The following is a 24,820-nucleotide window of genomic DNA, read 5'->3' on the forward strand; positions in this document are numbered from 1 at the left end:
TGCAATTAGAATACATATAAACAGACTGAAATTTGAATAAGATTGGAAAAACAAAACTGTTGCCACTTGGAACTGTCATTTTACAGGCAACCAGTTCCAGGCAATCTCTAAGAAGAAAAGGCATTCACATTTGAATTTTTCACATATTTTTCTTGGGGGATCGAAGAGATCATGTGTTGTCAAAGTAGTCCGGTAGCATGCTCTGCAGTTGGTTGCCTCCAAGTTGCCTGTTCAAGTTGCCTCGTGTGAACGAAGAGGCTCTACATAGAGACAATATAATAAATTAGAAACTATGGTGTTAATGGATAGGTGATTGGATGGTGCTTTTGAATACAAGCATGGAATTTGGCACATGGTCAGAGTAAGTCATCAGAAAGATATTGGGCTTAGGGCCATTGCATACTTAAATTTTGAAGAAGAAAAAACGAACCTTTTTCAAAACTTTTAAAACGGCTGTTATTTGATAGGTGTGTTACTTCTTTTAAAAATTTGCAACGGCCCTATTTTTAACACTATTCATGTTGGGTAAAATCCTGCAACACTACATTTTTTTTTTAAAGTTGCGAGTTTTTGAAAACGTAAAATGGCAAATCATGCTACTTAGTGTGTTTACAAAATCATTACGAATTGAGTTTTGAAACTTACATGTATGAGTAACATCAAGAATTTGTAAAAAAAAAAATCAAGTTCTGGAAAATGGTGACGATATGAGCATCTTAGGGTTAAGTTTTTTTTTTTCCGAAATGGAATAGTGTTAAGAGAGAGAGATAGTAATGTGCTTAGTAGGGGCAACGCTTTCTTTAAGCTAAGCGTAACTGAATCATTTACACAACCCAAATTGTAGGGAAGAACACTTTTTCATTATCAAAAGATAATATGTACGATGGTGAAATTCTCTTTAAAACATGTAACCATGGTAACTATACAGAAACAACTACAGAAGTTCCAGCAACCACAGTTGAAGAAACAACGACTGAATCAGCAACAACTGAATCAACAACTCCTACTTCTACTGGTAAACAATCTGTCACTACCACTCCTTTATTTGTAATTCATGGTATTTGTTTCTAGTTTTTACACTAACAATAAATAATTTGTTTGTTTATTTTGTTTAATCACTAATTTCACCAAAAAACATCAAACCATTTATAATGTTCCAGAATGCATGTAAGGGTTTTTAGAACCAAGCAGAAAACATTAAGAAGACCTTGTTTCAATTCAGCGTCCTTTGGCCAACTTAAAAAATTTGGGTAAATAATTCCCCACATTTTTTGGACAAAACCGAGAGAGAACCCTGGTGGGTGTGTCAAGCATTTGTAAACAAATTAATTGAATATACCAAATATTGCAATGTTTGACACAATCGTCATTTTCAATGGTAATGATATGAGTGTTTTGGGGTTAAAGGCAGTGGACACTATTGGTAATTACTCAAAATAATTATTAGCAAAAAACCTTACTTGGTGACGAGTAATGGGGAGAGGTTGATAGTATGTGAGAAACGGCTCCCTCTGAAGTGAATTAACTTTCGAGAAAGAAGTACTTTTCAACGAATTTGATTTTTGAGAACTCAGCTTTAGAATTTGAGGTCTGGAAATCAACCATCCATCCATTCTTTCATTATCACCTTGCAACTTCGACTACCAATTGAGCTCAAATTTTCAGAGCGTTGTTATGTTATGCATATATGTTGAGATACACCAAGTTAGAAGACTGCCTTTGATAATTACCAATAGTGTCTAGTGCCTTTAAGTTAAGGTGGTGTGGTGTGATAAAATAAGAGAGAGTGAGTGTGCTACTCATAGGTCTTTGTGTTAAACTTGATCATTTACACTTTAAGTACTGGACACATTTTGCAGTATGTTTCCCAACATATAGTGCCTTTAATCAAAACTAATAAAGAAGAACGCTTGTACTTAATTAAAAGATGATTTTGGGTTGAACAAAGAAAAATTGATTAGAGCGGGATTTGAACCAATGAGCTCCGATTTAACGTGCCGGCGCTCTACCAACTGAGCTATCTAGCCCTATGTTGGTGGTCTCCCTATTTAGTCAATATCTTTGTTCGGGGGGGGGGGTGCCTGTCAGAAGCCATTAAACCGCAAACTGCCGTGTAGCCAGGGATCACACCCGGGTAACGATACAACCTGGGAAGCGTCAGACAGGGGATCACTTTAAGGGGATGCGACTTTTTTATATCAGATATCAAATAATAAACCACAAGGGAAACTGACTGGGTACATTTTTAACCCTTAATTAAAAGATAGTAGAGTTTATGGTTTATACTTTCGTTTAAACATGTAACCATGGTAATAATTGCACAGACACAACTACAGAAACTACAGAAACAACCACAGTTTTGGCATCGTCTAAAGAAACATCGACTGAATCAGCCTTAACTCCACCTACATCAGGTGATGATTCAACAACTCCCGATTCAACAACTCTTTCTGATATTGATGGACCATTCAAAATTACTTCATCAACTGGTAAACATTCTGTCACTTTTTTGTATAGTCCTTTTGGGTAGGTTTTCTAGACTTTGTTCCGAGAAAGGAAGTACTTGCCCAAACGCTATAAAAAAGACTCCTGCTAGGGTCAAAACTTCAGGCCACTAACAATTTTGTGCAGAAATGTGTATTTATAAAATTTGATAAACGTAATAATAATAACAACACAATGCAAAGCTTCAGACATCTCTTAAAGGCAGCGTATACTTTTGGTAATTGTAAAATACAAGTATCCTCACAACGCATAAAATAATAAACCTGTGGAGGTTTGAGCTCAAATGGTCATCAAAAATGATAGAAAATGATGAAAGAAAAAACACTTTTGTTGTATAGGATTGTGTGCTTTCAGATGCCTAATAGAAAGGCTATTATGCCTGATGAAGCCTGTCTCAGATTTAAATGGTTTTGTGAACAAATACCTCTCTCTCCTAAATACACACTTCAAAGGGGTTCGTTTGTGACAATATTTTATATTATCCACGGCTATTTAGCACTTTCTACCAAGAAAGATTTTAATTGTAAGTCACAGGGCTCAAATGGAGGGGGGGGGGGGAGGGATCCACAAGGCTGGAGGACCTGTAGCTCACAACGTTTACTTGACCAGAGAATTTGTTGCAAGGCCGGAGTGAGGACGAGAGTAACAAGTGTACTGGAAGATTTATCACACTTGTTTTTATAGAGAATACTTTAATGCTCATCAAAATTGAAAATGTACTTGTATTTATCAGTGAGGTGTTGTTATTCATAAACACAAGACTGTCCGACTTTGACGGTCTTAAGTTCACTGGCCCGATGCCAAATCCACTGGCCTCGGGCCGGCAGTCTAGTGTTAATTTCGAGTCCTGTAAATTTTGAGTCCTGTATCAACTTGTGGAGTAATTACCAAAAGTTAACCCTGCCTTTAATGCAAGGGATGTCGGTGTATTATACAGGAAAACTGACCAGCAGCAATACGCCTACAACAGCAAATAATCCTACCCCTGAGATAACTGGGGCAGGCACAATTAGTGCAACACTGTCCAGTGCAGGCTCTACAGCCGATGGACACACCACTGACTTAACGCTAAGCACCCACTGTAAGTGGTTTGTGTCATCAGAGGTTTGGTGGCATTTTTTGTAACCAGAACTGTGCATGTCGAGGCCGAGCGGTCTAGTTCATTGGGCTCTTGTGTTGTCAGCTGCAGAGTGTTGGTTCGAATCGCAGTCGTTACACTTGTGCTCTTGTCTTGTCTTGTCCATACTGCACAAATTGCTGCCACTGGGCTATAAACGCACGGACCCTAATGCATGCAAGCTCCCAAATTAGGAAGGTAGTGCATTCTGCTCTACCAGCTGGCTACCCATGCCCACATCCTAGTGGATGGTACCCACGCCTACATCCTTACTGACTGCGAAGGAGTAGGTTGCAATGTGCCCCATGTGACAGTTGACCATAGCCCAACTCAGTTAAGTGTAGGACATTTCTCATTAAAAACAATTAAAACAGAAATAAAGTTTCAAAGAAGAAGAAGTTTAGGGCTGGAAGACCTTTTGCCTGGCAAAACATTGTTTCAAAAGTTCTGAATTATTTCATTATCTGTCCTCGGAAAACAAAACACAGATTCTACTTATTTAAATGACATGAGTACGAGTTTGTCACCACCAGACACATCTACACACACCAACTATACACAAACAGCAACGTCGTCGTCTATGAAGAATGATACTCGTAAGTCGATCCTTTTAACATCCAAGGTGTTTTGTAGTTGGTGAGTGGGAATATTGACCTGGCAAGTAACAAACCTAGATTTAAAAAAAATGCAAACAATGTTGGTGGTTTTACGGTTATCGCCATTTTCTCCCATTCAGATTATTCAAATCGAGGCTAGCCCTAGGAGATTAAGTCTGGTTCCTTTTTGTGAAATAAATATAACAGCATTCATTACTGTTATTAGCTACAAGGAACATGACCATGGTGGCACGCAGCATAATAGGCCTGTACTAATGCTAACTTGCTAACAATTGACATTTTCATACGTATGTATTACATGTATCTAATCCACATCAAAGCATCTTAGCTGAGACAAAACTCTATCTGAAAACCTATCAACAAAGCACAGCTGATTAAAGACACTGGACACTACTTGTAATTGTCAAAGACCAGTCGAATTCTTACTTGGTGAATCTCAACATATGCATAAAACAACAAACCTGTGAAAATTTGAGCTCAATGGTCGTCAAAGTTGCGAAATAATAATGCAAGAAAAAACACCCTTGTCACATTAAGTTGTGTGCTTTCAGATGCTTGATTTCAAAGGAATCGGGAAACACTTTAAAAAAAAAACTTTGTTAATAACCATCACTGCACATCTTTAAAAGTAAATTCTAACTTTTTAAAAGTTGAAGGACCACTCAAAACAAAAGCATTCAAACGCAACCTACGATGATATTGCTTAATAGCATGGAGGAAGTAATAGAATAGTTAGTAAAATGTAAACAGATATGTTCATGTAGCTCAGTTTACATCTAGTAATAAGGTAATAAACATCAAGTAATAAAGCACCAGGGGAAAACAGTTTAAAAACGATGACATTTCGAAAAAGTTGCAGCTTTTTTCACAGTATCCAAAAGTACTTTATTGTTTTATTTGTTACTTTGAAGGACTAGGATAGCTATCTTGGGGTGATATTTGAGCATAACAGGATGTTAGTAGATGGTGTAAACATTTAACACACAGCTTTGGGTTCCATGGTATAAACAGAAATATAACCTTTCCTTTGTAAACCAATCTTTGGACTTAATAGGCCTTTTTGAGATATGGCGGACACAATGGTACAACACTATTAAGGTTTGGGTAAATTTGTAAACCTAACAGTACACTCCTATCACGTCCGCTGTCCGCCATACCTCAAAAAGGCTTATGGTCTTTTGTTGGGTGTAATGTTGCGCTGTGGTAGTTAATTACTATCTTAAAGGGACTGTTGTCGTGATAATAGTCTGCTTGAAGCTGGGCATGAAAACATAAGCTCCTACCCAGTTACTGCAGGCATGTGCCTTTTAATGGCCACAAACAAAAGCTTTAAAGACGGTGGACCCTATTAGTAATTGTCAAAGACCAGTCTTCTCACTTGGTGTATCTCAACATATATGTATAAAATAACAAACCTGTGAAAATTTGAGCTAGATTGGTCGCCAAAGTTGCGAGATAACTATGAAAGGAAAAAAAAACCTTGTCACACGAAGTTGTGTGCTTTCAGATGCTTGAATTCGAGCTAAACTTGAGGTCTCGAAATCAAATTCGTTGAAAATTACTTCTTTCTCGAAAACTATGTTACTTCAGAGGGAGCCGTTTCTCAAAATGTTTTATACCATCAACCTCTCCCCATTACTCGTTACCAAATGAGGTTTTATGCCTAATAATTATTTTGAGTAATTACCAATAGTGTCCACTGCCTTTAAAGGAATGTTACACTTATGGTATTTATCAAAAGTGTTTTTGTTTTGAAAGGGGTGCTGTCATTATTATCAAGTGCCTGGTGTGCCGTAACTGGATGAGAATTTAGAATTCAATATCTGGCCACCGACTCACTGTGATCAAGACAACACACCTACCTTAACGCTAACCAGTTTAAAAAAAATTTAATTAGCCGATTGCAAACTGCTTACCAATGCATCCATAAGAATGTCTGTATAAATGCAAGAAACAGTTAAAGGCTTGATGTTTCGACCATAGCAGAGTCTTTCTTGAAGGCTAAATGACAACACAACAATAAGTGTACTAGTTTATTACTTTAATGCTTTTGTTTGTGTTTTGTCATTAAGCCTTCGGAAAAGACTCTGCTAGGGTCGAAAGTACTTGAAAGGTCAGGCCTTTAATTACTTTTGCATGACTAATTAAATAAGTTTTCTTTGGTTTTGTTCAAAAGAAATTCTTAGCCATTTTAGTGCTATCTATTGATGATTGTACATACGGTTTTTCTGGTCAATATTTTAATGCCATACACAGATAATTGTACACTATTGTTTTTAAGAGATGTTAAATTTGCATCAAGAAGAATATTAATTTTGGGTTTTACCCATACACCGATGTGTGTTAGCACTCAGTATTTTCCTGAGCCCTGTGAAAAAATATCACAGGCATCACACTCAGGGGTGAATTCGAACCCATGACCCTTGCAATTCTTGAGCAAGTTTTGCTCTATTGTTTTTGTTTGTCATTTTGTTTACTGTTTCTTTTTTTGGAAAATGTTTGTTTACTTTTGTTACTTGTTGGATGTTTATTAATCTACATTTTTATGATTTTGTAAAGCAGCTTGTGATTCTCTATTTTTGTACCTTAACTGATCATTAAAGTCCTCCGCCCATTTCAGGTTGTCTTTTGATTTTTCTCTCATGCGCCTTCAATCTTTTGTCTTCACTTTTACTGCTACATAAATTTTCCCCCGCCTCTTAATCTTTCGTTGTGTAGTGATCAGGTTTACGGGTCAAATTGTCGATAAGTTTGAAATGTTTGTGAAAGCAGTCAATTATATCATGAGTGCAAATAGTGTATGGTTGTGGGTGTGAAGTGTGTCTGTAGAATTAGTTCAAAAACATTCTCATAGCGTTCTCTCTAACCATGCTAACTTTGAAATTGCTTGCATATTCATTACATGCAAATTAGCCACAGCCTCTCCGCCAATGAGCAGTTCCGCATCAGATCATAGCTTAGCATTTACCGAAGCTTCATCATCAATTGCTCTTACATCACCGGTTTATAACACCACAACTCAAGAGATTTCAAACTACACAACCGGAGGTGAGATTGCCCAAAGTAGTAGCGAATTCAGAGGGAGGGAGTTCAGTTGTTGTATTCACTGAACAAAATAAGTCATCAAAAGTTATAGTGTATAGTATACAAATATTGACTGTTTCGAGTGCTATAGTTAAAACTATGACTCCCGAGGCGATCCCCGGAGAGTCGTAGTTTTAACCATAGCACAAGTTAAAGCAGTCAATAGTTGTTTTATAACACCCCAACAGACTATTTATCATCATCGTACATGACTGTTCGTACGCGCGTTTCAGATACACAAATGCATAACTGATTGGGGTCGAGGTGGGTTAAAAGACGTCTGGGTACTGCACGCTGTGCGATAGTCGTCGGACTATCACACGGGCAAACGATGCACTATCATACGGCCGCTGTCTAGTAAAACTAAGACATGTCATGTGACACGCTATGAACCAATGAAAAGGCAGATTATTTGTAAGGGGTGTTATAATAAAGTTTCTTTCTATCCGAAAGCCTACTGACTATTAGATTTGTAGAGTATAAGTACTGAGAGAAATACTATTGTTGTACTGACAATGATGAGGCTTAGAAAATAGCATTTGAAGACTCTGCAGTCCCCAAATCAAATAGCAGGCAAGTTTTACACGATTAACCATCTTTGATTTGATTTTGCACAAGGGTTTTGGTTTTTAATTTTACTAACTGCTGCTGGTTGATTAACAAAAACAACCTCCTTGACAAATTTCCTGAGCTGTTGGCTTTTATTAATCTTTTTTTTATCTGGAATTAATGCTACATTTTAACTTCATTTGCGGTGTTTAATTGTTTTCAAACTGTTTACAGAAGCCAACAACTTGTATGTAGGAACGACTGAGTGTCTGTTGTTGACTCAAATTGATAAGGGTTTATTTTGGAATAAAGTTGAGCACTGCATGCTTTGATCCCACACCCACTTCCCTGTGCATGTTTAGGCCTCAAATTAACCCACAGCACCCACAACAACCGTCGTGGTGCTCTGTGCTTTTGCTGTGGTGCCCTCTGCAAAGTTCTAACACAAATTATTCAAAGCAGTGCTCCTAACCACAGCAACATTGCTGTGCCCCTTCAAGAGCAAAGTTCAAGGCTTTCTTGTTAACTTGCCAGTTTTAATCCTAAGCATGGCAGATCAAAGTAGGTCATATTTTAGGCAAAGTAACCAACATGTTTATCGGCCAGCCTTTTCGAAAATAGGAAGAAGGATGGCCTTTCAGTTTCGTTTTTTCCCCCTTCGTTTTCCCTTTATAAAATGGCTGTTCACACTTTTGTAAAGGCAACCGAGCAGGCTATTCAAAAAAAAGTTTTTGTCTTCATTAAAATGTTGTAGAAGGAAAGACATTTTTGGAAAAGGAGGCGACCTCTAAAAAGGAAGAGGTCGTTTTTGTGTGTGTCTAAATTCACCTTTTGAGGGCTAGCAGCTTAATCTTTACAATGAAAACATAGTGGGGTAAGTTCCCCCTTCCCCCCCCCCCCCCACACAAATAAAACAAATTTAAAAAAAGTGTACACACAGTTGACTTCTTATTTGATTTTTTTTCTTCAGAAAACACAACTACGCCGAAGCCGAAACCACCGAAGCGGGAAAACCAACCATTGAGTAATGACAAACCTTTCATAATTCTCTATGCACTACCAATAAGGGAATAAATAAGTGGGACAAGGTCTTGAACATTAGTTTAAAACCAACAGGGTCATTGTCGTGCGATAAAGGACAGAGTCAAAGTCACGACCCTGCAAGGTTTAGAACTAACGTTCAAGGCTGAGTCACCACTCAATTATCTCCATTCATAAATACTCTTAAAGGCAGTGGACACTATTGGTAGTTACTCAAAATAATTATTGGCATAAAACCTCACTTGGTAACGAGAAATGGGGAGAGGTTGATAGTATAAAACATTGTGAGAAACGGCTTCCTCTGAAGTGCCATATTTTTCGAGAAAGAAGTAATTTTCCACAAATTTGATTTCGAGACCTCAGATTTAGAACTTGAGGTCTCGAAATCAACTGTCCGTTTTTTTCTTTTTTCAAGGGTAATTTTTCTTTCATTATTATCTCGCAACTTCGATGACCGATTGAGCTCAAATTTTCACAGGTTTGTTATTTTATGCATGATGTTGAGATACACCAACTGTGAAGGCTAGTCTTTGACAATTACCAATAGTGTCCACTGCCTTTAAACAGCATGATAATGATGGAAAGTGTCAGCTTTTCTAAATGTTTTTCAATTCCTGTCACTTCCTTGGGCTCCATTTCATGAAAGAGTCAAGATAGTACATGCGCGTTGGTCGGATACACTGTTGGGACTCTTACAGGCACATTACTCGGGTGGGATTCGAACCCTCAACCTTTGCAATTCTACAGCAGTGTCTTACCAACTAGACCACCAGGATTGCCCGACAGCCAGGGGCAGTTTTAATCCTATGTTTTAGCAGCGGGTACTGCAAATGATTTGATAGATGATAAACTTGCATCAATGATAAAAAATATTGATTTGGTTTTTACCCATATACACTGATGTGTGTTGGCACTTTTTTCCCCCCACAGAGCTTGTGAAAGTACTGAGTATACAGTGCTAACACACATCAGTGTTATCCCGATGCAAGTTAATTAAACAAGAAGAAAAAAAACAATGAACAAAACTGCTGCTGTTTGAGACTATTACCATTGTTTGGAGGCCTTTCTTTGTTCTTCAGTCATATACATATTATTAGGCCATTCAATGGTTAAAAAGTCTAACTTTTGGGTGTGTGGGTCATCCAATGAAATTTCAGAATTCAGGGCTGTATGCTTCATTATTGAAAGGGCAAGGGCACCTAGGCATTTTCTCTTTGGCAAAGGGCACCCTATGAGGAAATTGTAAATTTCTACTGGAGCATTCCAAGGGCACCAAGGCAATGGCAAGGGGCAACGGAGGCAATTGCCTTTGTTGCCTCCGTGAAGTATCAGGCCTGAGAATTATTTATTTTTTAATTTTTTAATGGACCCTGGAATTGGGCCCTGGTTGAAAACTAGATTTATTTTCTGGATCTAGATCAATATTCTCAACGCTCGATAAGAGTTGAACGAGAAAGGAAGATGATAAATGTAATCCAGTTTTTGATTTGGGAGGCAGTCAACTAGAGAACAGAAAACCCAATAAATCCACATTATGCCCCAGTCGGATTCAAAGCCGGGTGGAAGGCAAGGCACTACACCAACCTGACGGCCAATTTGTTTAGAAGTAAACTAAAAACTTCAAATTGTAACTTTTAATATTGATGTTCTGATTTGGTTTCATTATTACAGGTGCTTTGCTGATTGTGGTCATCGTAATAGCATCTCTTATTGGCATTTTTCTGATCCTAGTTGTTTGTTACTGTTGCCTAAAACACTTCAAACCCTCTAGGTGAGTACATGCCATTATTGCTTACACATTGCTCTTGTCAGGAAAGTCAATTAAAAATTCATTTGTCAACAATATTTTTTTCAAAAGTCATGGCCAGAAGCAGAATCAAATCAAACAAACAGCAAAAATTCAAAAACAACGCTTACAAAAGTTATTCAGACATTAGTAAATCCGCTTGGTAAACAATTAATTTTTTTCTCAAAATTGGACAAGTTGTACTCTTTGATTTACTTCTCTAGCATCAATCATGCTAATCCCAAAAGGTTCCTTGAAATCTATAACCCCCGGGGAGAAAAGCCGCCATTTCAATCTCTGAGATCTGGGTCCCAGTTTCAGACTTAATGACCAAAATTTTGAGCCGATAAAATGCATGTGATTTATGTCTCCTCCACTCATTATGAGGTTCCCTGGTAGAAAAAATATTCAGGTGACTTTCCAATCTATTCTAGAAAACCTTGCATGGTTGGTTTGTTTACCCCTAGCAACAGTCGTCATGGTAGCCAAGGCACTGTAACAACAGACCTTTAGGCCTAATAACATAAAATTATCAGTTGATCGACCTCTTCCGTGCATCCTTTGTTGAAGCCGCATTTTTTTTTTTTTTTTTTTTACTTTTTTTCTTTTCTTTAAAAAGACATTTTTTGTGTATTTCTCATTTCACTTACTATTCTTTTAAGAACGTGTAACGACATGAAGTAAGTGGTTACAATAAACTGAAGACTTGGTTGCCAATTTGAATTAAAATTACTTGGCAATCACCTTTGAAAGAAATAAAAAATAACAAATAAAAAGGCCCTCATCCTCTTTTTTTCCCTCGAAACACACGGACGATCAACAGGTGTTTTTGTCAACTTAGCCTTATCATGCTGACAGTGCTTTGACGATTAAGTCTTGGTATCAATATAATTAATGTATACCGATTCAACATGAAAAAACTACTGGACTATAGTTGATGTGACCTTTGACATCACATTGTTTACAAAAGAGCCACACAGAGCCTGGACTTCCTGCAGGCATGATTTGTACACAGCTCAACGGAAGAAAACATAAAATCTTATCTTTTACGAAGATTGCACTGTCTAATTTTCGTATCGACTTTTGTAATTATGAAAGGGGGCACATCTCAAAACTTGTCCAGCTTTTACTTTCATAACTCTTTGCTTTTATGTGAAAATTATGACACAAAATGTCAACTTTCCCATTGGACCAGTGTAGTATCTTGCCTGCCAGATTACTGAAAGAATGTACAAGGTCACACTTATTGTAAAGACGGTTCACAGGGTCTATATGCCCTCCTGGTGCCGGTGTCACAAAGGCGTAACATTAATCGCAAGACAAATAGCCAGTATTGCCATCGTGATTTGTATTGTGACGTCAGACTTTATATCAGCTTTTCGGGCTATCCATCGGCATCAATGTTATGTTTTTCCTCACTAGTGGTTTGATCCCAACGAGGCCTGGTTCTTGTAAATTATCAAGAACCAGGCCTCGGCGGATTCAAACCACTAGTTGAAAACCGATTCAACACACTTTGATTCCCATTCGTAAATACCTTTTCGGTCAAAAACATCATCACTTTTTGGTCAGAAAGTAAAATAAATGCAAAAAATATAATTGTTAAATGATTTCTTGCAACACAACACCCCTCCAGCTATGGAATGGTAAATCCCTCCGCCGCCCTCGGGTAAACAACTCCTTATAAAGGAATGCTGTGCGCGTCGCGCGTATCGAGTGATGTGGCACAACTGTTTCAGCCATTGCTCTCAACCAATAGGAATGAAGAAACTGTCTTATAAGAACAAAGGCAAGGTCGTGTGTCACGCCCATGTTTTTACCGGTCATAAACAAAGGTTTATACACACCCACGTGACGCGTTCTCCACCAATAGGAATAGCGAAAGTGTCTGAGGTATTTATGAATGCTGAATTAAGCAATAGTAATAATAATAATCCTGTTTCACCTCTCTTGTTTTTACAGTAAAGTTGGACCTGAACAGGATGTTCCTTTATCCGCGACAACAGCACCAGCCGAGAATGGTAAGATTAAAGTTGAGAAACATCTCCGACCCGGAAGTATAGAGTTAGTGCCGGTGGTGGTTGCACATAATACCTCATCCTCCAATGCTTCTGCTCCCTGTAAGCCCCTTTAACTCCATGTGTTCTACAGTTCAGTCACACTATCATTTTGTGGTGATTAATATCTTCCTTGGGTATTTCTCAATCCTAAGTTTCGGCTCCAAGCGCCCTCTGGTGTTCAAAACTACCATCGCGGGCCAAAAACACGCTGCTTTAAAAAGTAAAGACCTTTACCAGGGTGTGGCCATCTTGATTTTACTCCATTCCAACTCAGTGTTACCAGACTGAGGCTAGACGAAATAATAGTCTGGTGCCATGCGCAATGAGTGTTAGCATTCATTAATGTGATTGGAAACAGGGAACATGGTGACAACGTGATCAAGGTCTGTAGGCCTGAAGGCTGAGCTGCGCTTCCACTGCGTAAGCAGCGCGAGGAGCCTAAGCTGATGGAGCCAGAAACTAAGCTGATGGTTGAGAAACGCCCCCACTATCTAATTTGTTTGTATTCCTCTTTCTTGAGACGTTTTCAAAGCAATTGTATTTGTTAAAGTATTTGTTACCAGGAATACACTATATTTGTGAAATACCTATATTTAGAAACTCAATTAATTTCAGGTATATCCCCTTGAATTGGCGGCCATTGTTGATGAATCCTGCACACATGAAAGGCTATTGTATGCTGAGAGTTGTGCGCAACACGTGTTTGTGTAGACGTATGTCATTGTCTGTCGTCAAAGATGGCGGTCAATGATGTCATGTGCAATCCATCTATTGCCAACCGACACAATTGGTGACCAAAGTCATGTGACTCATAGTGGGTTTACGAAGAAGACCAACCAAGCAGGGCTGTAGTTAGACCAGTTTTAGTGGTGATCTATGAATCAAGTTTACCAAGGGAGAGCGGATCAACAAAATTAATTCATGATTAATTATCAGGGTGCGCTAAAAAAGCATAGAGTAAGGACAGAGCTATGGGGACTTCATTGCCGAAGTGCAAGCTTCAGTCATGATGCCATGTTTTAAAACTATTCATGTTATGTGGCCATTTTTGAGTGTGTTCATTTTCTTTGACATTTGATACTCCTTATCATTAGCTGTGTGTCTCAGATCAATGCACAGATCATGTGCTAGGGGAAATCTGTGCTGGGCGGTACAGTGTATTTTTCTCAGAGTGCTGGGCGAAAATTGTGAGTTCTGGGGTGGATTTCACAAAGAGTTGGGACTAGTCTTATCTCAAGTTAGGACAGTTACTCGTCCCAACTTAGGACTATCCATGTAATTTGTATATCTCCTAGGACTAGTCCTAAGTTAGGACTAGTCCTACTCTTTGTGAAATTGACCCCTGGGCAGGCCCGCCCAGCCAGCACCCCCCCCCCCCCCCCAGCACCGCCCTGCACTGCCCACCTTGGCTACAACTAAAACAAGCAAGAAATGCGCAGTGCGTTTGGACACACATGATGGTGCTGATGAGTGCTTGTGCGGTGGAGAGGGAAACAGTCATGCTTTTCCATGCACACTATACACAGTTGCTTGCTTAGTTTGTTTACATTGCATTCCCACTTTGTCATGAGTCGCATGACGTCGATCACCGATTGTGTCTAAGTTGCCATTTACCAGTATGACCCCAAAACTGCCAACATTTTCTACATTTGTTCACAAATGTTTTCAGTGAATGCATTTTGTGGTGGGAAAACTCATTGCTGGGACAACTAAATACCAACTAAATACAACAGGGTAGTTTTATAAAAAAGTAGCTGTGAATTCTTAAGTGGTTTAAGAAAGGATTATCACTTTGATAAAGTTCCTGTTCAGTTCCTCGGAAAAGTGCAGTGATCTTTCAAGTAATGAGTTACACTAAGTTTATTAGATTTTTCATGTTGCCATTTGGCGCTGTTGTGCTGATTTATGTCAAAGATATATGAAAAATACAATGAAAGTCACCAGTGGAAGCTTCAGTTGAATTCAGTTGAACCGATTCTAATTCACTCATGTTTTGAGGTGACAGCAATCTCTAGCCCTAGCATTAACCCTTGTAGAGGCCGTTCATTTCTGCAAAATCATCGCAAAAAGCTCCCAAATGATAATCATGTGTGTATTTCTTTAAAAGAACAAGTTGCCTTGGATCGGTCGAGTTGGTCTTTGAAAAGCGTTTGTAACCATTTGTTTATAAAATGCATATGATTAGAAAGATATTTTAAAAGTAGAATATATTGATCCACACAAGAATCACTCGAAATTGCATGGTTTTCCTTTTACCTCGTCGCCTACCACAGTGGGCCATTTATGGGAGTCAAATTTTTTATTCCCATAAATGGCCGACCATGTTAGTTCGCAAAGTAAAAGTAAAACCACACATTTTTGAGGCAAATTTGTGTGGATCATTGTATTCTACTTTTAAAACATCTTTCTACCTATATCCATTTTATAACAAAAGGTTAAAAATGCTTTTCATTGACCAACTCGACCAATCCAAGGCAACGTGTTCCTTTTGTGAGTTAAAATGTCAACAGAAATAACATGAAACAGAAAACTTAGTTTTAGAATCTGTGAGACGCTAATAACCTGCTCCACTAGACATTTTCATATCTTGACATGACCTTTACTTTGACATATTAATCTGAATGGAAGCAGATCTTACATTGCGACCGTTTGCAGCTGCTACGGGCATTTTGGTACAAGTCACTTGTGGCTGCTATGGCCTCTAAAGGGTTGCGGGAGAATTGCAAAACTAAACAGGTGATAAGTGGAGGTTGAACCCTGGATAACCCTGGAAAAACTCACCTTGGAAAAACTCACCTTGGAAAAACTCACCTTGGAAAAACTCACCTTGGAAAAACTCACCTTGGAAAAACTCAACAAAATCTCACCTTGTGTTACCGCCTGTTTAATTTTGCTATCTTTCCTAAAAGTGGCCGCTATGGTCTCTAATTAACGGTTAAGTTTAATTTGAAAGTTTGTGTGGTGGAAGTACAATCTAATATTATCTTATAACACAATCTCGTACACTAGAATTTAGTCTGTCGTAGAGTTTTTCTTTAAACATGAACAAATCATTTCACTGCGGCATACAAGGTAATATGTTTAAATTTGCTGTGGGGTCATTTCCTGCTTAAAGGCAGTGGACACTATTGGTAATTGTCAAAGACTAGCCTTCACAGTTGGTGTATCTCAACATAAGCATAAAATAACAAACCTGTGAAAATTTGAGCTCAATCGGTCATCGAACTTGCGAGATAATAATCAAAGAAAAAAAACACCCTTGTCACACGAAGTTGTGTGCGTTTAGATGATTGATTTCGAGACCTCAAGTTCTAAATCTGAGGTCTCGAAATCAAACTCGTGGAAAATTACGTCTTTCTCCAAAACTATGGCACTTCAGAGGGAGCTGTTTCTCACAATGTTTTATACCATCAACCTCTCCCCATTACTCGTCACCAAGTAAGGTTTTATGCCGATAATTATTTTGAGTAATTACCAATAGTGTCCACTGCCTTTAAAGACCACCAAGCTCTTGCGTTCTTAACTCTGCACTGTTTATAAATTTCGCACCATCTTAACATCAGTTCCTTGGGCTTTTTCAAAACCTTGGTTTAGGCTGCGTCTCCTGGCTCCTTGTGATGTTGGAAACACTGTACAAAATATACGCTGGTTTATGATGGAGCTCTAATTCAGAGAAAGAGCCCAAGCCCAAGTTTTGGAAAAGGCCAAGTTTTGTTTACCAAAAATAATATATAATAAAAAATAATAATTTTCTTCCTGTTCATTGGTTCTTTGTATTAACACTGTGTATTTTTCTTGGTTTAATGATACTTTATGATAAAGTTATTCCACTAGTCTGGTACCTTTGGACAGCTTGATTAATGAACTAACCCAACCTTTTTCCCAGTGGTGTATGATTTTGACATGCTAATGTTTTTCCCAGTGTTATTGTTCGATCATAATCCCAAGGAGTTGATTTCACAAAGAGTTGGGACTATAGTGCTAACTTAGGACTAGTCCTGTGAGATATTATACACATAATGAATGTTTATGAGTGCAATGGTGCGAATATGTTCATGAGTTGAAAGATGGAATGTTCCATTCAACGAGGCGGAGCCGAGTTGAATGGAACATTCCAGCTTTCAACGAATGAACATATTCGCACCATTGCACGAATGAAAAACATTCATTATTTGTTTTATATAACATCCAAGTAGATCTTTGTCATTTTCATTGAAAGATACAACTTTCAAAACAAACAAAGCGTAGGCCTACATTTTTTAATTGTAGAAGCCGAATGCTAGTAATTTTTACTAATATGCCTTGCAGTAACACTGCTGCGTTACCAAAGACACGCGCACGCAGTGATGTTTTTACTCAGCTTTTTCGTTCCATCCAAAAAGTACCATTGCACGCTGGCAGCGTGCCAGCGTGCAATGGTACTTTTCGGATGGAACGAAAAAGCACGGTGAGTGACTCAGCGTGCAATGGTACTTTTATTTGCAAACACGTGACGGACAATCTTCCAATTAAATGGCAAGGATCTGCTTGGGTGTTATATAATATACAAATATTGACTGCTCGAGTGCTATGGTTAAAACTACGACTCGAGAGGTGATCCCCGGAGCGTTCTATTTTCCCTCGGCTGCGCCTCTGGAAAATAGAACGCTCCGGGGATCACCCGAGGGAGTCATACTATACAAATATTGAGTGGCTCAGAGTGGAATGGGAGGAATAAATTATCGCAAGGTAAAATTTGGACTGTTCCATATTACGAGGCGAAGCCGAGTGAAATGGAACAGTCCAAGTTTTACCGAGCGATAATATTCCTTCCATTCCACGAATTAAAGCCACTCATTATTTGTTTTATATAACTGACATATAGATCCTTGTCATTTGATGTATTTTAAAAGTATAACGTTATGAAAAGTCACACAAATTACTGACAACCAAAAATCATATAGCGCCGCGTAGCGGCAGCAATGCACAAATCGGATCACAACCTTTTGCACAGGTTCTCCTTTGTTTTAGCAGCGGCGCGGCGGCGCTGTACTGCTCAAAAACATTGGGAACAAGGATGATCCTAACTGTTGAATGGGAAATGCTATTCCCCATGGGCGCATAGGTCTTTTTGATCGCCGGTGCGGATGGGAGTAATAGTGAATGTCACGTGAAGTAAGTTCCACCAATCAAATGACAAGGATCTGTATTTCAGTTATATAATTTTAACCATAGCACGAGTTGAAGCAGTCAATATTTGTTTTATAACACCCCAACAGAGTATTTATCATCTTTGTACTCGTAACGTTCGTACGCGCGTTGCAGATACACAGATGTACAACTGATTGGGTTCGTCGAGGTGGGTAAACAGACGTCTGGGTACTGCACGCCGTGTGATAGTCGTCGGACTATCACACGGCAAACTATGCACCATCACATGGCAAACGATTCACTATAACACGGCCACCGTCTAGTAAAACTAAAACATAGCATGTGACGCGCTCAAGCTCTAAACCAATGAAAAGGCAGAATATTTGTAAGGGGTTTTATAATAAAAACTTCAGGGTAGTCCTAAGTTGAGATTAGACTAGTCTCGACTCTATGTGAAATCCACCCCTGGAAATGTGACTGGAAATTTCCTCTTTATTTTTGAGAAAACTGCTATTGCACAATTGTCCCATCAATTAAACATGAACCACGTACTTTGTAAATAAATAAATATTTCAATAGAAAATAAGTTACCACATGTATGTATTTTGTTGAGGCAGAGAGAATTCGAGGAAAACAATAATTTATTCAAACATTTTTTATAAATGTTTACAATTTAATAAACATGAGTTTTTTAAATGTAATTTGATCATGTCCTTTGTTTACACTTACTACGTTTGTACTGTGTTTGTTTGTTTGTTTGTTTGTTTGTTTGTTTGTTTGTTTGTAGATGCTTTCCTGCTTACTACATCCCAAAAGATGTGTGTCTTTATTCCCCTCTGGCTTTGAAGACTTTTATCTTATAACTTTGAATCTTTAGACTTTTATCTGATAACATTGAATCTTTACTTATTTTTCTGAGCACTTCACTTCAAAACTAACAAACTTGTTTTCACCTTACACCAATCATGTGTATTAAACAGTGTACATGTACTCTCAGAAATTTTCTGAGCTCTGTGAAGACAAATGTACATAATGTACATAGGGAAGAGATGGTTCTTGTGATTGGTTTAGCTTAGTAGCGCATTTGTTGCACAGGCTGTATACTCCCCAGGGAGCTGAGATGGTTTAAGGAATGATTTAAGGCCCAGTGACCAGGGGTAATAATGTCGGAAGCGCTTTGAGACACCCCGTGAAAAAGCGCTATATAAAAACCGTGTATTATTATTATTATTTATGCAGATCCTTTGGGTCTTGGGTGGGATTCAATCCCACAACCTTTCCATTGCTTGATTGAGTTCGAATCAGGTGTTTTAGCAATGGGTACCACAACAATTTGAAAGATGAAGAAGATAACTTGTTATTTACCTTACATCGTTGTGTACTATGCACTTTCCCAGAGTTCTGCAAGGAGAACTCTAGTAAGAAATATCGGCTTAAGCTTTTGTAGCGATGACTACCAAGCAGTTGTTGTAGTCATTGCTACGAAAGTTTATGCAGATATTTTCTTACTAGTCAATAAAGTGCTACACTTAATTTTCCTCTCTGCAATTCCCTAACTTAGATCGTGTCCAAAACGGCGACTTCGGCTACAGCTTCAACTAGACCGCAGTCATCTGCCTATTCTTCAACACTGGCAGACTAGCCGTAGCTGTAGGTGAATTCGCCTTACTCACTTTGTTGAGCTCACAAAGAAAGTGTATGACTTTGAACTGAAACAAGATTTTCTGTGTTCCATTGAATTTTTGCGGATGGGAAAAATGGAAAATGGCGCTGGGGAGTGCGTACAAACGGTTATATCTTCACTGTGTATTTATAACCAATTTAATTGTAGGGATTGAGCTGACTGAAAAGAGACCACTCTCTAGTCCTCCTACTGGACAGCAACTTATTCTGACGCCCCACAAGCCCGATGAACACACAAGTGAGTATTAAAGGGAGGGTATAAACTCCAATAAATAGTAATCATGGAAACTTACTTGGTAAAGAGCACTGGAGAACTGTTGATATTACAAAATATTGTTAGAAACTACCCCCAAAGTAATGTAGTTTTAAAGAAAGAGGTAATTTTTCATCCCCTCCAAACTGCCAAAATATACAAAATTTCACGACCGGGATTTGAACCCACACTCTGGTGACTTAGCACTGGTCAGAACTTTAATTTCGATGCTCTTAACCACTCGGCCATGACACTCAAAGATATAACTTTTTTATAACTTTTTTATAACTTTTTATAAGATATCGCGAGCAGTGCACCTGGAGCTCAGCTGACTAGGGTGCAGATTTTTTTAGCAAGCGCCATGAGCGCCTGCATTGGCGGATACCAGCGCTATACAAGACTTTGATTATTATTATTGTTACTATAACAACTCATGTTTGTTCTTGATTTCAGTTGAGAATGAGAGTGGTAGAGATCGATCAGTCTCTACAGGTTCTCAAGCCGGCGATACCATTGTCTTAATAAAGCCTCAAGTTGTCCCAGAAGTTAAGAGGACCAAAAGGAGAAAGAAACGTGGAAGTAGAGGGGTGACAGAACTGAAGCCGTTGAGGACCAGACAACAATCTTATGATTTCCATGCTGCAGAAAACGGAACTGAATAAGGCACTGGTGGCTATTGGTAGCTGCCCAAAATAATGTATATACTTGGTAACGAGCAATCAAGAGCTGTTTGATTGTATGAAACGACTCCCTCTGAATCAACTAGTTTTTGAGAAGGAGGTAATTTCTCACTCAAATAATAAAAGACTTCAGGCCTGAAGCCTTTTAGACATCTGAAAGAACACAAATTTGTTCAACAAGTATTTGTTTTCTTTCATTATTCTCTTGCAACTTCGATGACCAATTGAGTCCGATTTGTTATTTCATGCATATGTTGGGATACACCAAGTGAGAATACTGGTCTTAGACAATAACCTACCGTGTCCAGTGCCTTCAAAATAGTGAGATTGGATCTAAAAGTTGTAATTATTTGTGTATTTGATAGTCTTTGTAATGACCAACTTCTCTGCTTTTTTTTAATACTAGTTTTTCCCTGATTGATAAACTAAGCAAGTTTTTGAAAAACTCATGCAACATGTGAAAATATAGACCAAGTTAAGGCCCGGTCACACAAGCCTCGATAACGAAAACGAAAACATAACACTCCCTCGATTTCCACGTTTCTTTCTCCTTTTGGTTGAATAAGCGTGAGCGTGGAGGAATTCAACCAATAGAATGTGTCCTCTGTGCGTTGTTATCATTTTCGTTGTCGCTGCAGTGTGACTTGGCCTTAAGCCTTTGTTCACAATGGGAGAGACCTTGCGCATTTCAGGGCTTCTCAGGCAGGCGAGATACCGTACTACCGGTATTCATATGAAATTACTCTATGGTCATATGATGAATTGTTCATGTTGTGGCCGATCGCATGGAGAGCACCATACTCATGCTCTGGTGATCAGTAGAGTGTGGGTTCCAAACCGGGTCATGACACTTGCACTTTTTGAAATATACTTCAAGGCACTGGACACTATTAGCATAAAAACTCACTTGGTAACGGGCAATGGAGAGCTGTAGATAGTATAAAACAGTTTGAGGAGCGGCTCCTTCTGAAGTAAGGTAGTTTTTGAGAAAGAAGCAATTTTGGGGTAAAATGTTTGAATTGATTTTGAGATCTCACGCGTGAGAGGGCTAGAAATCAAGCATGAAAGCACACAACTTCGTGTGACAAAGTGTGTTTTTGCTTCCCTTATTATCTGGCAACTTAAAGCCACTGGACACTATTGGTAGTTACTCAAAATAATTATCAGCATAAAACCTCACTTGGTAACGAGTAATGGGGAGAGATTTATAGTATAAAACATTGTGAGAAACGGCTCCCTCTGAAGTAACGTATTTTTCGAGAAAGAAGTAATTTTCCACGAATTTGATTTCGAGACCTCAAGTTTAGAATTTGAGGTCTCGAAATCAAGCATCTGAAAGCACACATCTTCGTGTGACAAGGGTGTTTTTTTTCTTTCATAGTTATCTCGCAACTCCGACGACAATTCAAGCTCAAATTTTCACAGGTTTTTTATTTCATGCATATGTTGGGATACATCAAATGAGAAGACTGGTCTCCACAATAACCAAAGGTGTCCTGTGCCTTTAACCACAATTAATGTGTCCTTCTGCTGGGACAATATGACCTTTATCACGGTGTGGTCATCTTAATTTTACTCCATTCCAACTCATTGTAACCAAACTTAGGCCGTGTCCGAAACGGTTACTTTGGCTACAGCTACGGCTAGATCTAGTAGCCGGAGCTGTAGCCGAAGTCGCTGTTTCGGACACGGCCTTAGGCTGGACAAAATTATGGTCTGGTGCCATGGGAAATGAATGTTAGAACTCATTACTGTTATTAGAAACAGGGGACATGACCAAGATGGTGACAGTGTGATAAAAATCTATAAGCAGTAGGTCCGTATGTTAAGATTGATAGTGCATGTAAAAGAACAGAGAGTTATTACAGAGTAGGCATAAAACCTCATTGTTTCTGGTTTTTATGTACAGTAAGAACCCTTGTATACATAACTAAGGCAGAGCCTTAGGCCGTGTCCGAAACGACGACTTCGGCTACAGCTACGTCTAGATCAGCGCGTCTACCAGTGTTAAAGAATAGGCAGACGCGCGCGATCTAGCCGTAGCTGTAGCCGAAGTCGCCGTTTCGGACACGGCCTTATATTGGGATTAGAAGCCATTTTGATTTCAAAAACGCATTGGCCAATACAAGGTGCCAGACTAGTCTGCCATTGGGTTTTGTTGCGAACATGGCATCCAGTAACCACTTGACAAGGGAAAAGATAGTCCTTAGTTTAATAGAACTAGTCCTAAGACTCTTTAGGAGTTATTAAAAACTCTTAAAAGGCTTTGCTGACAGTGGAATTACCACACCTTACAAGCAGGGCACTGTTTCATAAAGCTGCTCAGCACACACAAATTTGCTAACCAGAAGGTTTAGCAACCAAAATACCATTTAATATGTACAGTTTACAACTGGTTTCCTGCTCATTTTTGCTTGGCAGGATTTTTTAAAGCAATATTTTTTGCTTACGCAGATGAAATTGGGTCCGGTAGCCGAATTCAGGAAACTTTACGCAACTGCTTAAGTCCACTTGCGCAATGTTTATGAAGCAACTTGCGCCAAAAACATTACGCAAGTGGAGTTACGCAGTTGCATTAAGTTTCGTGAAATCGGCTGCTGGAATGGCAGAAGTTTTTACTCATCTCCCAGAAGTCTTTGTATATCTTTTAACAATTAAAGACAAAAATACATTATTTGTTTTTTTAGTCCTTGTTGAGCCATTGTATTGTACTAGGGTGGTGATATGAAGAAAGGACATTAAAGAGTCTGCATTAGAATACGGTTTAGAGATGTAATCTCACAAAACAAAAATCAGGTTTTGTTATGATAGCTATTGTATATACTTGATGAGAATTGAAGTTAGTATTTTTGACTTTGGGAGTTTGTACATACTTGATCAGAAATACATGGAATTATGTTTGAAGTAACGTTTTTATTGTCCCCTCAACTTGGGCAAAGGATGTCTTTCAAACTTAAACCTTTTTCTTAATCGCCATGCTGTTGCCTCGCTATTTTATTTTGCTTTTGTAAATAAGTATTTGTTTAACTGTAAGGCAATTTTGAATTGTTTGTTTACATTTAAGGATTGTTTGTAGTAAAAAATGTACCCAGTCAGTTTACCTTGTGGTTTACAAATTTTTAACTATTTAACCGACATTAAATGATGAGAAGTTAATTACCCAGATAAAGTCTAGAGTGATGCAATAATTGTTTAATTGTTTTTAGTCGAAATTATCTTTTTGTTTGTTGTAATTGTTTTAAGTGATATTTAATTTTGAATCACAGCCACATCAATAACTGCCATAAAATGCAGCAAGGCATAACCTTGTGTACATATCAATTTCAGGCAAAATTTAACAAGCACACATTTTTCAGGAAAAAACTTGACAAGTACACAAGGACAAAATAGCCTTGTACAATTTCAGTACTTCAAGTACACAATGCTTGTAGGGCTACACATTTTCAGACAAAGCTGTAGCCTTGTGCACATTTTTAGGCAAAATTTGATCGAACACAAAAATAATAGCCCTATTCACATTTTCAGGCAAAATTTGCCAAGTATACAATGCTTGTGTACGCATTATCAGGCAAAATTTGATAAGTCTGAGCATAGAGGGGCCTCTATGGTCTGAGGCACAGAGTGTTAAAACCTTGTAGATTGGTTCATGTAATGAAAACCTCCCAATTGTGGCTACAAATACGACGGACCCCCCCCCTTAACTTGTTCATTATGTGGATTGCAGCAACTTAAATATATAACTTTTTACGCCCCTCCTGTTCTTTTATTATTACGTAAACTTTACCCCTGTGGTTAAAAATAACAAAATGCATTGAGGACACACATGAAAAGACAATTTAAACATAAAAATAGCGAGAGGCAAAAACAAGTTTCCAGCATTGGTTAAATATTATTATTATTTTTTTTTCTTCATCTTTGTGAGCGACAACTTTTGTAATGTTCTGGGGATTATTAACAAATTTAAAGCGATTTTCATTTAGTAGTATTTGGAAGGGATTTCTCTCTTAGATAGTGATGTGGTGTGGTTTGTATTTGGGGGTATTGTTTGTTTAATTTGATTGTTTATCCTGTTGCGCTTGATATTTTTAACCAGACTTAATCAAAATCATCCAGCAAGTGCATCAATTAATTAATACAACTCATTAACTTTGCGCGGGAGATCGTACAATCCGCCGACAGAGGGCGCGATTCCTATTTAAATACCTAGTCAGATACCCTAAACCAAATTCTGCGCTGAACGTATGGATGAAGTCAAGCTTGATAAATCACGTGCGTCCCATTCAGAAACGCATGCGGGATCAGAATTTCTCTAAAA

General features: G+C 38.4%; 1 protein-coding gene across 7 annotated transcripts in view; it reads left to right on the top strand.

Moving 5' to 3' along the window:
- LOC117297412 (cell wall protein DAN4-like) overlaps positions 1–20,640 on the top strand; it is a 29,977-nt gene extending 9,337 nt beyond the window's left edge. For 2 of the 7 annotated variants that reach the window (XM_033780436.1, XM_033780438.1), the window contains exons 4-12: positions 929–1,015; positions 2,325–2,489; positions 3,443–3,586; positions 7,153–7,287; positions 8,843–8,896; positions 10,585–10,684; positions 12,662–12,720; positions 19,721–19,810; positions 20,279–20,640. In XM_033780436.1, coding sequence (XP_033636327.1) covers positions 929–1,015; positions 2,325–2,489; positions 3,443–3,586; positions 7,153–7,287; positions 8,843–8,896; positions 10,585–10,684; positions 12,662–12,720; positions 19,721–19,810; positions 20,279–20,487 — 1,043 coding nt within the window. In that variant the 3' untranslated portion in view covers positions 20,488–20,640. Of the gene's footprint in view, positions 1–928; positions 1,016–2,324; positions 2,490–3,442; positions 3,587–4,110; positions 4,219–7,152; positions 7,288–8,842; positions 8,897–10,584; positions 10,685–12,661; positions 12,721–19,720; positions 19,811–20,278 lie in introns of all 7 variants that reach the window. The other 5 variants (XM_033780439.1, XM_033780440.1, XM_033780441.1 and 2 more) reach the window with 5 other exon arrangements.
- The last annotated feature ends 4,180 nt before the right edge of the window (positions 20,641–24,820 follow it).

Source organism: Asterias rubens, chromosome 12 (assembly GCF_902459465.1).
Source record: "Asterias rubens chromosome 12, eAstRub1.3, whole genome shotgun sequence".
NCBI classification, from domain to species: domain Eukaryota; kingdom Metazoa; phylum Echinodermata; class Asteroidea; order Forcipulatida; family Asteriidae; genus Asterias; species Asterias rubens.